Consider the following 17124-nt stretch of genomic DNA (forward strand, 5'->3'; position numbering starts at 1 on the left):
AACAGGGTAATTCCACGGGGAACTTCCTGGTGGTGAACTTGTGGCTGAGAAGGTTGCCTGGAATGATAGTTGTTTCCCATTCATTCATTCATTCATTTGTTCAATAGTAATCTACTGAGGACTCGCTATGTGCCATGCTCAATTCTGGCATCAAAATGGAGAAATAAAACAGGTCTCAAAGAGCATGTTGCATACAGCCTAGTGGGGTAGGTGGACATTAAAATAAACAGAGAAAGAAATACTTGATTATATATGGTGACAAGGAAAAAGGTAGGCTGAGAAAGACTCAAGTGGATCATCTTGAGACTGGGGGATGGGTTGGCAAAGGCTTCTCTGATGGTGTCTTTTAACCCTAGACCCGGAGGACTGGCGGGAGTTAGCCAGGCAGAAGTCGGGGGAAGGGGAACACTCACGCAGAGGGAACAGCACAGGAGAAGGCTCTGGGGTGGGAAAGAGCTTGCAGTGTTGGAGGAAGAAAAGGGGTGAGGGAGCTGGAGCAGGATATTGAGAAGTAGGGGAGAGATAGGGGGCAAGGGTCAGGTCACTCAGGGCTTGTGGGCCATGAGAAGGAATTATGATTAGAAAGGTTATGCCAAGTCAAAAGGTTTTGAGCCAGCAAGTTCTAAGATCTGATTTTCATTTTCGAATAATCACTGTGGCTATGGTGAGCTTGGACTACCTACTAAGCCAAAGTGGGGGGACCAGCTAGGAGGCTCTGACAGTGGTCCAGGTGAGAGGTGATGGCAGCTTGGACTAGGGGGGTGGTGGGGATGGAGAAAAGGGGACTAGGATCCCACCGGTGTTACCGGGAGAACCCAGGTAGGTTATGTCTTCTGTACTTCCCTTTTATGTGACAGTAAGTTGGGGACACAAGGCACTGGTGGCCCATCCTTAATTGAATCTCTGTTCTACAGATCTGTTGTTCCCTCCTCCACCCCTCCCCGATGGTAGTAGCTTTCTCAGGGACCATTCAGTCACCAAGGGCTCAAGATTCCATATGGACTCAGGCCCTGTTTACAGAATGAATGGATACTAGATCTTGTACATGTCTCATTTTTCAAATTTGTATAGATGTTATTGTTTTTGTTTGTTTGTTTTTTTGAGGAAGACTGGCCCTGAGCTAACATCCATGCCCATCTTCTTCTATTTTATCTGTGGGACGCCTGCCACAGCATGGCTTGACAAGAGGTGCTAGGTCCACTCCGGGGTTCCGAACTGGCGAACTCTGGGCCACCAAAGCAGAGTGTGTGAAGTTAACTGCTACGCCACTGGGCCAGCCCATAGATGTTATTGTTATGAATTCATTTAAAAGCATTTTATCACAGCATTTATAATTTCTCAGTCTCCATTTTCTCAGTCACTACATAAATATTTAATGTTTCCAGAGTGTCCTCAAATCTCCTTCAGGTTGCCGCACCTTTGGTAGTGGGTAGGCTCCAGTCACGCCAACCAACCCAAACTGCCTTGCCTCTTCAGGTCTCTCTGTGACTGAATTCCGACGGCAGGTAATTGCCAGGTTTTGTGGTTCAATGTTGTTTTTCAGTCCCTGGTGCCACAGCTGACATTTAGTGTTAAAAAATAATTTAAAAAATTTTTTAATGAAATTTTTTTTTTAAAGATTTAATTTTTTTCCTTTTTCTCCCCAAAGCCCCCCGGTACATAGTTGTATATTCTTCGTTGTGGGTCCTTCTAGTTGTGGCATGTGGGACACTGCCTCAGTGTGGCTCGATGAGCAGTGCCATGTCCACCCCCAGGATTCAAACCAACGAAACATTGGGCTGCCTGCAGCGGAACGTGCAAACTTAATCACTCGGCTACGGGGCCAGCCCTAATGAAATATTTTTAATGAATGAAGAAATGAATATCTTCCTTTTATTAATCTAAGGCATTCCTGAGATGTTTTAAGGCCCAAATCAGAAGACTCACTAAAGAATACAAAACAAAAACACCTCGCCCCCATAATATTTGTTCCCCATGATGTTACAGAGCAGCCCGCTTAACCAAGATGAGTGGAGTGGTGACGGTTCATCACATGCCTGCTGGGGCCATCCACGGTTCCCTAACTCAATCCTCATGTCAGGCCTTGTGGGGAGGCAGGGGGATGATACGTTCCCTACTTTACGGTCGGGGAAACTGAGGCTCAGTGAGGAGGTGAGTAGATTATCTCAACTCGCCAGTGAGGGAACTAGGTCTGTGATCACTCTGCGACTCCAGCTCTCAGAGCAATTAAAGAAGAAGGACAAAACCCATAATTCAAAAGCAACTTGAACATGATCCTCCCAACTTTCATCATTTAAAACAAAATGACAGTGTCTATATTCACAGTACAAAGACTGTAGCAGAGCACTGAACTGAAGATTTACAACTCCCCTTCAGTTAGAAAGGGACTGCAAGATAAATCATTCAAACGGGAAAGATGGGAATAGCAGACTTTGCAATTAGGCATTTTATTTAACTCATCAAATAACACAAGTTAGTTCAGGAAACAACAATCAAAATGTATTACTTGTACTAATGATATGTAGAACCACATTTCCAAGAAATGTAATGAAAATAAATTACTTTGTGGAATATAGCAAATAAATAGGTTTTTACAAAAAATAACCCTGTGTCTATTAGCAAAAAATGTGAGGTTCTGGGGAAGGAGGCATTGTGGAGCTGGGAGGAATCGGAACTTGAAACTAATGCCTGAATGAGATGTGAGAAACAGCAGCACATTAATGGAAATTAGCAACAGACATTCTCCCTCCTTCTCCTTGTCCCCTTGGTTTTAGGAATGATTTCTGCCCATCCCCGAGACAGGCTCCGAGCACCGCTCCCGACACCCACAGTCTAAGTGATCCAGATAATGTAATCGCACCATCATTAGGAACCATGAAATTGCAATTCCTCGGGGAAGGAGCGCTATCGCTCAGTTACACAGAGAAGAGCGATTAATTAGCAGATCTCAGTTTAAAGTGACTATGTATTACACGGGTTCTAATCCCACTTTGGAGCAGCTCTCAGGCCTAAGGAATTATCTGGACAAAGTTGAGCTGGAGTCAGAAGACCCTACTCAAAATGAAGTGAAATAAGATACACATAAGCAAACAAAACTTTAAAATGATAGAGAGATCGTCCACTATCCAGGAAAAGCTGTAGAAGCCGAATGAGGGTCATCTAATTTTTTCTCTCTCCTGAAATGACTTTGTTGAGTGTGTAATTTAATATTTGGACTCCATTTGAGGCAACTTGATCTAAACGGACTCATTCATTCATTCATTCCATAAATGTTATCTTAAAGTGACAGCACTTTTATAGAATATGACAGGCTGCTACTTTGGACCCACTCGACCTTTGGACAGTTGAGTCCTCAAAGGTCAGACAAGGCAGACTGAAGGCTGCACTTGAACCCTCCGTGATGGTAGCTATGGAAACAACCCTGAAATGGAGATATCTTCCCCCTGGAAGTGTAAGTGGAATCAGGATTTTTACCACTCTCAAGAGGATGACAACCCTCAACCCAAATCTGGTTGGCACCCACCCTCCTCAGTGCTGGTACCTTTGTACTGAGCTCTGGAGTCCTGGGCCTCACTGGACAATAAAATGGACGGATGCAGAGATCAATGACTGGTCTTTTCATACTATGAGGCCCTTCGAGCCAGCCGACGTCTTTCCATGTCACAACTTGCCTGGATTCCAAATTAAATCTCTCTGGGTGCTTACGCCGCTACTCTGTATGGACGGTGGAGTTGGGGGGGGGGGTGGCGGCGGCGGCGCTTTCAGACCGGGGCTTCAGTTCCAGCTCATAATTCCTCAGGAGAATACCTGGGGGAGAGACTGACTTGACAACGGTGGTTAAGCCTCTGTGAGGGGGGCTGAACCTCCTTTTAAGAAACAAGGGCTGTGGCAGCAAGCCGAGAAGTGGCACCACACACTGTTTCTAAATCTTTCATGGATTTCATCCAAGTGCATGTTCATAATGTGCCGTGAGCCAGGGAGGGGCAAGCACAATGTTAACAGTCTGGTTTCCTGATAGAGAAATTGGTGCCCAAGAGGGAAAGTGACTCACCCAGGCAGGACTGGCTCCATAATTTGAGAGATCCAAAGCAAAATGAACACGTGCAGCCCCTTGTTCAAAAGGCAAGAAAAAATGCTTTCTCCTTTCTTCCCTGGTCTCTCTCTCTCTTGACTTGTCATGATGTTTTAAATTTCCTAGTTAATGTCATTGGAAGTAAAGTCAAAATTTTAAGTTATTAGCATGAATTATATCATTCATTTCTATACTGTGCAATGTTGGTTTTAAGGGCAAATAGAATATTTAACATGTGTGTGGAATCACTAAAGTTATACACCGCATTTCGGGGCTCGTCACAAGAGGGTGCCTCGAACTGCCTAGAAGAGTCAAGCCAGACTCAGGAGGATCAGAAGAGGAAGAGAGGGTTCCTCTAAGTATGGAGCTGGCCAATGGGGTGCTCCTTCAGCGTGGGGATTCTCCAAGGGGGAGTGCAGACCCCACAGGTGCTGGGCCCTGCCTCGTGACTTGGGGCATGCACTTGCCCTCGAGCCTGGCAGCCAGGTTCCTTTCCTCCCCAGTGGCTGGACAGGCATGCTGTGCCCCAGGCCTGGGGCAGGAGGTCGATGCAGGCATCTCCGCCTTCCACAGGCCCCCTGGCCCAACCTTCAGCAGATGGGCGCTGCAATCTTCGTGCCAGGAGGCACTAGGTACACTCAGCACCTAGATCAGGGGTGGATTAAAGGCTCGTCCCCGCTGAGTTCTCCACTGAATGCACCCAGATGCTGCCAGCCTAGGGCGGGGATGGCAATCACCCTGCCCCAGCCCAAGATGCTGTGGGGTGCGCATGCCCGACCCAGACCATCCCCATGCCTGTGCCTAGGTTGGGGACAGGTTGGCAGCAGTTGCTGGGTCGGGGTGGGGATGAGAAGGCCTTGTAGAATTGGGGTTTCAGGGGGCAGAGGCGCGAGCAGCTGAGAAAGGGACCCCAGAAGCAGGAAGGTGGTGGCAGGCAGGACTGCGCGTGAGCTGAGGCTCCAAGCCCCCGGTTCAAGGTCCATTGTTCCACTCAACTTCATTTACAAAACACAATTACAAAGATAACATTATTAAGAATTTCAAGACAGCAACTGCAGAGCATTAAACCCCAAGCATGGTGCCCTTCTGAGTGCAGTGCCCTGTGTGACTGCACTGGTCACAGGCCCATGACACCAGCCCTGCATGTAAGACCACTCAGAAGCTCAGCAGCCAAGTCTCCTGGTCTTCTAGGGAGGTTCTACATACCAAAGGCTGCCATATTACCCCCAGGCCCTTGGCCCTGGCTTTGTAGGGAGCGTACCCTTTCCACTGCCATGGATGACTGGAGCTGGCAGAGACCTTCCTTCCTGAGACTTTCCTGTTTGCTGGATGAGGAACTGAAGCCTGGAGCAGGGCATGACACGCATAAGGCCACATGTCAGGCTGGTGGCACAGCAGAGCCCAGAGCTCTGGGTATCTGAAGCCCAACTCAGCATGGAAGATGCCAGACTTTGGAAAAGACTAAAGCCTCATGGTGTCTCCCTGCCAGGCCGTTCCTGGGTGCGAATGCACTGTGGCCACAACCACCAGGACCCAGGAACATTTTCAGGGCTCCCCCGCCAGTTCTAAAGCAGCATCCTCTTAGCATCAGCTGCCAAGGCATTTCTGGGAGTCCCCTTTGGGCTCAGCGTCAGGGTGGGGGCTCTAAATATTATTTAATTATTTCTCACAAGATTCCTTTGGTGGCGGGGGGTGTCTAGTGATGGTGGTGGGTCAGAAGAGATTTCAGGGGCTTGAGGACAGACATGCTCTTCCCAGATGATGTCAGTAGCTCAGCTGAGGAGAGACCCAGCGTGTCCCCTGCCAATTTCTCAAAAGAGCAAAGATCAGACATTCAGGGAAAAAAATGATCATAGCCAATAGGGATAGAACTGAGTTCTTCTGTACATGTTGGCTTAAAAAATGTAAGTGAGGAACTTTAGCCCCCGTGGTGTGAAGGCCACACTACCAAGGAGGCCAGGCTTCCAGAATGTGGTGCTGTTTGAAGTTACACCTCCTTGTGCAGAGAAGAGAAGCCTAGCTGGAGGCTGAAGACCTGGAGTCTACTCCTGGCCCTGCCACTGATTTGCTGGGTGATCTTGAGCAAGTCTCATTCCCTCTCTGAGCCCTGTTTCCCTATCTGAAAATGAGCCGGTGTGCCTACACGGCCCCTAACGCCCATAACAGCTCAAAGTTTCCACGAATCTGAGCTCATCTGCTTTATTGGCTTTTGCATCCAACTGTCACCAAGGTGGCCCGGCACAGAGCTCAAGGGACTCTGATCTCATGTGTCCTCATTTGAAAACCCCGCTCTCTCAGGCTTTGTGGGTTTCATCTCCCCTCACAAAGGAGCTGAGGGAGGCCCGTCCAGAGGCTGGGGTGCCCAGGTTCCTCCTGTCCCCTGTCCCCAAATGCCATGCACCCAGACATCAAAGTTTCTCCACTGTCTGGGGGTGCTGATGGCGGGGGAGGGGGGTGGTGACCAAATCACCCACGTGCCCCAATCTGGATTCTGCTTCTATTTTCTCCTTTCCACACGGGGGACAGAGAGAGGAGAAGAAGGAGCAAGAAGCCTTTGAAAAACGTCTCCCGCTCCATTCGCTCAGCAATTCACTTGCTGCCGAGCCCAGCGACACTCCCGTGGTGCACCTCTTAGCTATTCGGCAGCGTTTTTCCCTTTTATGATATTTTGGGTTTCCGATTGCCTGCTAAGTCAAACCTTTATCATTTAATAAGTAGCAAAGAAAAAAAAAATCCTCCAAGTCAGTCCCAGTCTAAATGTCCCCATTCCTGTCCCCTGCCTCTCCTGGGCTGGTCCTGGACAAGGGGCTGGTGCTGATGGGGACTCACTTACTTGCATGCATCAACCCTAGTCACGCACTCATGGGGCACTTTTGCAAATGTGGCCATGGAAAGTGCAGGGAGGAAAGAACACACAGCACTGCTTTTGGTAGGGCCTGGCCAAGCAGTTCACGGAGATGGGGCATTCTTCTCAGGGCCAGCGGTGGATGCCGGCAGAGGCAGGGGCATCACCATGTGATTTCTAGACCTCAGGGGGACTTGCCTGAGATCAGACAGCAAGTCAGGACACTGGGAATGAAAACAGCTTTCTGACCTCCAGCCCTGGGGCTGGGGGACTGTCTTACTCGTTGTCTTATCTATCTCATTCACCATGTGTCTTTGGGGCCTGGAACTGAGTAGATACTCGATAAATATTTACTGACTAGATGAATAAATCTGATTACACCTCTCATGCTTCTAACAGGGAAAGGTTTGATGATTTAGAAGTCTTGGGGACAATACTGAGCTCGTGGAAGCCATCTGGCTCTCCTCGCTCTGTAGTTTCTCAAGAGGGGTAGGCTTGGATGAAGAAGAGAAGATGGTAGTTAAGAAGAGCCAGGCGCTGATGGTCACGATGTCTCCGCTGTGCCGAGACCCCCGGATGGGGCAGTGTGGGGAGGGTCTGCTGAGGGCATAAATGATCTATTTGGGGCCCTTCCCCAAATGCCACACGGTGTGCTGCAGTGGTCTCGGCCTCCTCTCGCTCTCAGCAGGGCCAGGACAAGACGAGGCTGGCACAGCTCATGGAGGGAAGCTAGCTGCTGGACCCCAAGGTTAACTCTTCCAACGCCACCCTCGCCTTCCTGCTCTCCCTGCTCCTCCTCAGCAAGGGCACTGCTGTGGGATGTGCCAGAGGACCCTTGACCAGTTGCCTCTCCTTGGCAGAGCCCATGTGTTCTCAGACCCCTCATGTTTAAACAGCCTGAGCAGCCCTGCACCCTGGCCAGGGTATGTGTGGGCTCCTAGGGCAAGGCTGTGTCCCCAGTAACCCATCCATTACCCAAAGGGCAGCTGACCCCAGGAGAAAGCTCCAGGGAGCTGGTTGCAGGGAACCCAGGCCCCTTTCCGTTGCATCCCTTCTCCCAAAGACCACCACTGGTTGCCTTGAGTAGTGGGTCTCTCCTCCCCCAAAACCAAAATCTCCCCCAGGAATTCAGTTCACCCAGAGGGATCAGTGGCTGATGGGGCTGAAGCTGCCTAGGGGAAAATGGATCTGCATTTTCACAGGGTTCAAGGTGAGAAACCAAAGGAGTGAATCTTCAAACTTGGGATTTCAGGTTATCTCCCAGCCTGGAGGGTGTCACCCGTGTAGGAGCCTGGCTGACCTTCCAATTGTACATCCCTCAGAGGATTAAGGCCTTGGCCACTTTCCGTATCCAGAAGAGAAGGGACCAAGGGAAGGGGATGGTGTGGTCAGAGCCTCAGGGCAGAGGGCTGGCAGGCTTCAGTCCCTGTGTGTTCACCAGCCTATGGCTGACGCTTCTCCACTGAATTTAGCAACCGCTCCCATCCCCCAAGGGAGTGATGGCTTCTAGCCCGTTCTCAGCTCCTCTCCCTTCTGATAGTGTAAGACAGAAAGTTAACAGGAAAATGCAGTACAGCATGCCAAAGTGCTCAGCCCAATGCCTGGCGTACAGCAGGCCTCTGTAAGTGTCAGCTGAGGATGCCTCTGTGGCCTGGGTCTGTGGTAGAACCTTTTGGAGAAGGCTGGAGCCCGAGGATATATTCATTCTCAACTCTGTGGGGCCTCATCATGCAAAAAACATTTCTCTCCAACGCAGGTCCTTTTCCTGGCAAGATAAGTTAAAAACAAAAAGTTGAGGCAACAAAGCACTGAGCTGGAGAAGGGCCTTAGCTCCCCCCGTACTGTCCCCTCCTGAGCACACCTGGGGGAGGCTGGTGGGGGGGGAGGCGGGCTGCACTGAGCAGTGCCCATCCTGCCCCCAGGAAAAGTCCAGGCAGTTCTCAGCGGAGCCACGTGTGCAGCCGATCAATACCGGCTTCGGGGCCGCTGAGCTATTATTCACGCCAAAGGGCCTTGTTTGGATGAAGGGAAGGAGGGGGTGCAGGAGTTCACAGAATCACAGTCCAGAGCTCTGCATCCCGGCATTATCCCCTCTTTCTGTGATGCCTTCGTTACTTATGTAGTGCGAGTAACGAGGTGATTCAGGATAAGGAAGTGCTTTTCCCACAGCATGCTGAGAGCCCTGCAAGGCATGGCAGTGGGGGTTGTACGTGATTGGGCCGGGGTCCTGGGAGAGATGCACCCTGTCTTTCCCCTCCTTTGGCTTCTCCTGAAGAAGGCAATGATGGGCCCAGGGTGGCACAAAGTGGGGCTACTTGCCTGTGCCCCTCCCTCTTAGTATTCCCTGGGATGAACCCCATTTACCATCTCCTAACCCCTGGTGCTGGGGAATCCATCCTTAACCTGCACACCACCTGTTCCTCATCTCCTCATACATTCCCAACCCATTTGTCCTGCCATCTTGGTTTTGCCCCACCATCTTGGTTTGCCCTGCCATTTTGTTTTCACCCTATTTGCCTCTAGTAAGCTGGCTCTGGAACATTCACTTTGTTATTGACCTGGAATCCTAACAGAGATGGGCAGTCTCTCTTAGCACTCCCTGTGTCTTCCCTCCTCCACAACAGGAGAGGGCACTGACCCTGGCTCAATTACCCATTTCAGGACCCTGTATCCAGCCTTGGCTCCAATCACACACACAATTCTGCCCGTGCCTGGCTGCTCTTGGTTACCCTTCAATGTCTCCCCTCTTGGGTGCAGTGCCTATGGCTTCAAGAACTTTTCTGAGCTGTCCACACAGTCACTTGCTCTATTTAAAAAATGCTGACATCTTGTCTAAGAGCCACCTGACTAGTCACACAATGTGAATGGCCTCTGACAGGTACTACTGGTTTGAGCCCAGTGGGCTGCAGGCAGAGCAAAGCCACATAAACAAGAATGTTTCCTGGGGTTTAGTTTAAGTTTAGTGAGCTACACCATAGGGAGGGCTCAAGTTGAAGACTGGTGTCTCTTCTCAGGCAGTAGCCTCAACCAATGTCTCTGGGAGTTGGACTGGGGATGGCCTCCCACAGAGCCCTCCTTCCTTCTGGAAAAATGACTCTGAGCATACCTTCTGTTGAGGTGTGGAGGCCATCCCAAAGGTGGCAAGTTGTCCCATGGCTAATTTGGAGTGGACTGAAATGGAGGTTTGAGACGCCCTAGACCCTGGTGTGTCTGCCGCTTCTACACCCACAGTGATGGATGAGGCTTGAGGCCAGGCCTCACCTGGCTCACGCCTGCTGGATTGGCCTCTCCTGTGTGATGGCTCCTGTAGGACCATCTGTCCTTAGGTGGGTAATGCTGAGAGATGCTGTGCTAAGTGAGGAACAAGTACCATCTCTCCCCTTCACATCCATGGCATAGCTGCTCAAGGAGACTGGTCTTTCTGGGGATGAGTGGGTGGGAGTAGAAACAGGCTGGGAGAAAGATACTCCCTGTCTCCTAATATTGACCAGAACACCCCAGCCTTGAAGTACCAATGAACCAGGCCTCTGAGAGTGGCTTCCATGGTTACATGAACTCATTGAATCAAACAGGGTGACCAGATGTAGAGAGCAATTACAGAATAGAGAATGCCATTGACTTCTGACTTGGGATGATGGTGATGATGATGGAGCTTTTTCCGTCAAGCTCATAGCCCATGGAAAAACTGATCATTTCACCAATGGCAAGTCACAGAAAGGAAAAAAGGCAGAAGGTCAATCCCAGCAAAGCGTTGCTCTTGTTGTCTATTAGGGAAGCACTGTTTGCAATGAGCTCATTGACTACACAGAGACGCCCCAGACATCTCCCCATCACACCCTCCCTGCACTGGCCGAGCAGATACACAAGTGTTTCTTTAAGAAGTTCCTACCTGCTCTCACTCCAGACCACAGTCTTCCAACCACACACTCAGCTAAAGGGGGAGGCAAGTGCACCAGAGACAGGGGACTCACAGTGGTTCCTCTGAAAGCAGCCTCAGCCACAACCGACCAACCGTCCTTGGCTCTGGATACACATTTCTCCCAGGAAAGCCATCTCCAGCCCAAGCACCGGGTGCCCCAGTAGGCTAGCAGTTCAAACCAAAGCGATGAGGAAATCATTGCTCGTAGTTAATTCTCAACTACGTAGACAAACGGCCATAAATATTTATGACGGGACATTTCATTATTTAAAAATTCTGCTCTAAATTTCCACCTAACTCCATGAAGGATGCTTGCTGAATAGGTCGCAAATTAAGAACAATTATTTTTCTCCTCTGCATCTGAATAGAACTTACAGCTAAAGTCATTTAAAGGGGTTAACATCCACCTTAATTAAATATTAAATGTGCCTGTACCTGCTGCTATTGTTGCCCCTTCGAATAAGATATAACCTATTTTTGACAAGTTTTCATCTTTCTCTGTGGAAGACGCTACATGAAACCAAATCAGTGGCAAAGAGGAGAGTAATGAATAATCTATTTCATATTCCAACAGTACCCAGAGCTCGGAGTGGAAAAATATTCAGTCAGATGATGGCAAGAGGCTGCTGGGGTACCACATGACACAGCTAATGTTTAAATAATAATAATAAAAAAAGCGATAAACAAATCATTAGCCCTTAACAGTTGTTTAATGCAATTTGTTAATGAACGTAATGGTGGGGACTAATAATGAAAGAAAATAAAAACGTCTAAACAGGCGCCAAGTTGCTAGCGATGCGCAATTATTTCCTTGTCAAGTTTTTATGATTTAATGAGCCCCTCTGGGACTGACGGCTGTCAGTCAGTCGTGACTTTTTGACACCATTACAACTTCAAATACAGCAGCAGGCAGGCTGTTTTCCTCGGATTTGAAATACTGAAATGATCTGACAGTTTTAAAGAAAAGATGTGCAAAAAAAAAAAAAAAGGAGAAAGAGAGGGAGAGAAAGAGAGTTGCTTTTCTTTCTTTCTTTTCTTCCCTCTCCCTTCTTCTAGGGGGTAGATAATCTCTGGATGCTGCTTGGTAATGAAAACCCAATCACTGAGGTCATTATCTGATGAGCTTTCTGGAACAGGCAGGCTTTTTCCCCCTCTTTATTTCTTTACTTAATGATAACCCTCAATGGGCTTGCCCCGCATGGGACGGCCAGAGCCGCACAATTTTGTTCACCATTAATTTCTGCCTTTGAAGCTCAGGGCTCAGAAGCAGTAGCAAAGCAAACCCCCCACCAAGCTGGTTCCAAAATAAGACAATCCAGCCTGCCTTAAACAGAATAGCAAATGGCCTCCCAGCCCAGGCCTGGCAGCTGACGTCAAGCCTGCTGCCTTTGCAGGCATTCGTCTTCACCGTGGAACATTTAAAACTCTTTACAACTTAAGAGACTTTAATTAAATTGCTTTTGATTCTGGAGAAGGGGAGCATCCGCTTTATTTATCCTGTCAGGGCAACTGTTTAGTCTGCATGAATTTTATATGGCAAGGCTTCCTCTTCCTCTTCTGCATCTTCATCTTCACCGCACCCCCTCTTCCCGTCAAACATCCTTTTTAACAAAGCCTTCCGACTTTAGAAATATTCATCAATTGAAGTCTACATATGAAGTTGCTAGAACCTTTCGCAGATCTATGACCCGCTTCGAGTTTGTAGGCTTTCTGCCTTCCCCGGTGGGGCAGGGAAGAAGGGAGAACAATTTGCCTCCACGGGGGCTCCTTTGAGTCTGTCCTGCAGCATCTGGGACGACTAGGTAGGAGTTCAGGGGCCTTCGGACCAGCTTCCTACAAAGCACTCCAGGCCAGGGGGTCTCTCTTGAGGTGGGTCTGATGGGGCTGTCAGGCCAACGGTTATCGGTTCCTATTCTTTCCACTTCCAAGGCTGAACTGCGGCACAGTCTCAGGCAACCACTGAGAAAGAGATGGAACCCCAAAGAAAAAGCCACTGAGACGTGAAGGATGCACTCCCTCCTCATTTCATCCACTTCAACAAGAACACGAGGTTTTAATGAAATATTTAGGAGCCAGCAAGTTTAGATGATCAGATCAACCTGCTTTGCCAGGTGGCCTCGGGAAGAGTCCGGAGGTGTGAGGTGCAGCTTCATAACTGGTTATATTCTTTAGCTAAGCTCAGCAGTTTCAAAGGAATCCACCGGAGAGGATGGTATAATACCTGCCCACCATTACTGTTTCAGGAGGAGAAGATTATTTGTTTGTTTCCTTGCTTTTTAATGTTTTCTTCGATGTGCTTAGCACATACAGAATTCCGTTATCAGAATAAAAGATTCTTGCTGAGATAGATCCCTTAAGCCGGTAGGAAAAACAGCACAGCCTTCCCACTCCTTCGCTGTCCTACTTCGCTCTGCCAAAATCCCACACCGTCCCTGCGAAGTAAGGGCTGCAGCTTTATTTACACAATACTAAATGATTTATCTGAACACATGCAGGCCCTGGCCTGTTTCGATAAGTACGATTTCTCTGGTGGATTTCGCCATTCTGCATTTCCTCTCTAAACCATAATGGTTCTCTTCCGAGTTGGGGGGGAAAAAAAAAGAACTGTTGCAGCCAGGTGATCTCAATCCATGGGCACAGGTGGTTAGCATTTTTTATGAAGAGAACAGGTTTGCTTTTCAAGGATTCAAAGCTTCCAATTATATTCAAAAGACAGTATGGACCCTGTAAGTGCCTATGAAGTCTTAAGAAAAAAACATTTTGCTTTATGACTAGGGGGAAAATGACCTCAGCTTGGGCAATTTTAAGCCTGATCATAAATGAACTCATTTTGAACGCAATTCCCAGTTACTTTGGACAGAAAGAAACCACAGAAAATCACAAAGCATGGTAAAGGTTTGAATACATAGTGAAGTCAAGAAGCCTTTGCTGACATTTGTTAGTAAAAAACCCAAGCTGTCCTTTTGTAACACGCTGCAATCCCTTATTCTTTTACAGGAGATTAGTGAATCTTCTCCATAAAGTTTATTTCTAGCGGATCATCTTATAGGACTCTACCATATTTATAATCACATTTGAAATTTCACACTGACAGCGTCATGTTCTTGCTCTTCCTGAAATATTCATGTTCTCTTTACATACTCGAATGGATGTGGAGAGAACCTTGTCAGACCTTTTGCATGTAGGAGGGCTGCTTTTGGCAGTGCAAATATTAAGACCGAAAGGATACAGAGATGCTTACACAGGTCAGGGGAGAGGAGGTCACAATTAAATACCGTGTCAGGGCGCGCTTTGCCAGCAAATTCTGGGCAGTATGGGATTTTTGGAATGTAAGGGAATAGTTCTTGTAGCCAGTAATCAAAGTTGTGAAAAGAGGTTATTGGGCAGCCTCAGCAAAAAATATTCTTGGCCAAAAAAAAATTATGCGTAGAAAAAACAGGGAACATCCTAAGTCAATCTCCTGCACAACTGACATGACATATCCACCTTTACAATGAAAGCACTGAGACACATTGCCTCTATGCATTACGCCTGGGGAGAAACAGGGCTGGTCTCCTGGAGCTGGTCACTGGCTCTGGCCTCTGCTTTTCTCTGCATTTTTATCCTCGGACATCACAGAAGGGCAAGTCGGTGACAAGAGCTGTATGACAAACAGCACAGCCCATCAGAAGCCCCATCACTGACTCATCATGCCCTCTCCCAAACTAGGACCCCTGACATGTCCACAGGGCAAGGAAGACTGTCACCAAGGCTGTTTTGGTTGGGAGATGAAGTTACCAAACGGCAAATAAACATCACCTTCCCCTATAAAAACAAATCTGGGTGAAGACAAACCTAGAAAAAGAAACCCACCCACATGCACACAGGAATAGAAAATATTTTTACACTCTTTGCACTTCAGCTGAACAGTGGCGAGAGAGAGAGAGGGTCATTCAGGGCGTGTCAGCGAGAAAGAATGATTCATGTGACCATTTTGTCTTAATTACTCAGAACAAGCCGTTGTTGCTGGTTGCTGTTTATCAAGGAAGAGCAGACACATCAGCGTTTTCTGACAGAAAAAGTGATCGCTGTCAGGATGGTGATGACCAGGATGATGGCTAGGATGACGACCAGGATGCGGTTCTGGATGATTCTAGGAGAGAGCAAAGGAAAAAAAAAATTCACACAGATAAAAGGAGGACGTTCTAAAGATCATCCAAGACTAAGTTGACTAACCAAACGATGGCTTCGCAGGTGGGAGTGGGGAGCCTGGAGTGGGGTGTGGGGGTGTGTGTGTGAGACCACGTAGTATTTTAGTTCTACGAATGGTCCACCAGGAAATGACTGACTCCACAGCGACTGTCACACTGCACTTGGAGAAATGCTTACTGCAAAGCTACAGTGAATCAAATGGCTTTCCAGGCTCGGAGTACCAGGTAGTGATCAAGGGCCCCATGCGAGTTTCTCTTTTTTAATTTAAAATGTGAGACAAGCTTCATTTTTTTGCACTGTTTCCTGTTAAAGTAAAAGACTCCAAGGAAACATATGTCAGTAAGGTACTTACCTGTACAAAAATACCTGGGGAAAAGGAAAAGAGAGACTTAGGAAGAAAAGGACAGGATTAAGAAGCAAGTGTCAAACCTGTAGCTCAGGCTGTGAAACCATCATCTGTCACTGGGGCTCAGGCTGCGTTATGCCGGGAGGAAACATTACATTTGCTCCACAGCAAAGCAAGATGGAAATGAGAAATACTACAAAGTACCCGAGTGTCTCCTTTGCTTCGGTTGGTGGGCCCTCACCTCTAGGGATTCCATCCCCCTCAGTTCTGGCTCTGCCAAATGCTGATGGGGAACTGGGAGCTCAGAAGGAGAACCAGAGTGGAGACACATGCGCCCAGATGCCTGCAGAGAGCTTCTGATGAACTTGTTTCGTAATTTGTTACCTCGTTCTGGGAAAAAGAGGTCAAACATCAGAATGCTTTGTGGAGAGTTTCAAAGGGAACCTAGGTCAAACAGCCTTGCACATGCTTCTCTCCCAGAACCACCCACACAGAAACAGAGACAGAGTGGCTGGCAGTCTAGCAGGCTGTCCATCTGGCTAAGCCCCCTCAGCAAATCCACCCTCCTGTCCTCCGAATATCAAGCAGAGAAAGGTCTCTGCCTTAGCCTGACACAGAACACGGAACAGGCGGCTACCAAGGGGAGGAGTCAGGTGGGACTAGCCAGGCCCGAATTTAAGAGGGACCCCACCCTCCTACTTCGAATCTTCTGGAAGGAATCTTGGCAGGATGTTCACAGCCTTTTCTAGCTTCCGGATGAGTTTCTTTCTTGGAAGGATGATGACATCCTTGTGGTTTTAGTCGGATTCCTCCTTGCCCACCCCTTCTTCCCCAAACCTAAATGGATGGATGGAGACAGTCGCATCAGACAAGCCCACTCCCTCGTGGCCCCCTGGAAGGACTAGCTCTCTCTCCTCCTGACAGGTTACAAAATGATCACATTTGCTGACACGTCTTCCGCAAAACTGCTTTAGTGCCTGTGTCCACTTTCCTCGAAGGAGATGAACGATCTGCTCGGTCCTCATTTATCACGGAAGGCTCAGCTAAGATCTGTCTCGTTTATTTTCTCCCTTCCCCACTAGAAAGGCTGCGCCCTGACATTAATTCTTATGTGATGACAGCTAATTCAGACTTAACAGGCCATATTTACTCAAGAGGCAAGAAGATTCTCTGTCCTCAAAATAAATAAATAAAAACGGGACTTCACGGCTTGTTAAAGTGAGGCTAATTATGAACACTGATCGCTGCTACTTGGTGGCTCCGTTCAAAACCCAAATTGATTTTTTTCCCCCTTTTCTCTAGAAGGGGCAGAAGTCTTCAGAACAGTCCCTACACATCGCGTTCGCCCAAGTCACTGTCAAAATCTCTATTTACCACAGTCACCCACATCAAGCTTGCAAAGGAAATCAGCAAAATTGAAACTCAGCAGTGAAACAGATTAAAAGCATGAAAAGTCTTTAAAATTCTGCCTTAAGTAATATACGGTAGTGTGTCTCTTGGTTGACAACCATTTTATTTGTGGGCTGAGGGCCCCAAGGCATCCATGATGCTAATTTATAAAGGATTAACTGTGGGTGTTACTTGTTTAATCTGAGGCATAGTTAGAAAAATGAATACACAGGAATCCCAAAATCCTCAGCCCTTCCCTGGGCTTCCTAATTGGGCTTTCCCTCATCTCAAGGCAAAGAGGAGTGTGCTTCACTCATGATCTTTCCTAACAGCTCGTATCTTTAATGCACTCAACATACACC

At 48.0% G+C, this 17124-nt stretch overlaps 1 protein-coding gene across 4 annotated transcripts in view; it reads right to left on the reverse strand.

Annotated features, from left to right (window-relative positions):
• Positions 1-1643: 1643 nt before the first annotated feature.
• The window catches only part of VTI1A (vesicle transport through interaction with t-SNAREs 1A), a 354061-nt gene continuing 338580 nt past the window's right edge, over positions 1644-17124 (reverse strand). For all 4 annotated transcript variants that reach the window (XM_014851157.3, XM_014851159.3, XM_014851156.3 and 1 more), the window contains one exon: positions 1644-14968. In XM_014851157.3, the coding sequence (XP_014706643.1) occupies positions 14875-14968 (94 nt within the window). In that variant the 3' untranslated portion in view covers positions 1644-14874. The remainder of the gene's footprint in view (positions 14969-17124) is intronic.

Source organism: Equus asinus, chromosome 2 (genome assembly GCF_041296235.1).
Source record: "Equus asinus isolate D_3611 breed Donkey chromosome 2, EquAss-T2T_v2, whole genome shotgun sequence".
Lineage (NCBI taxonomy): Eukaryota > Metazoa > Chordata > Mammalia > Perissodactyla > Equidae > Equus > Equus asinus.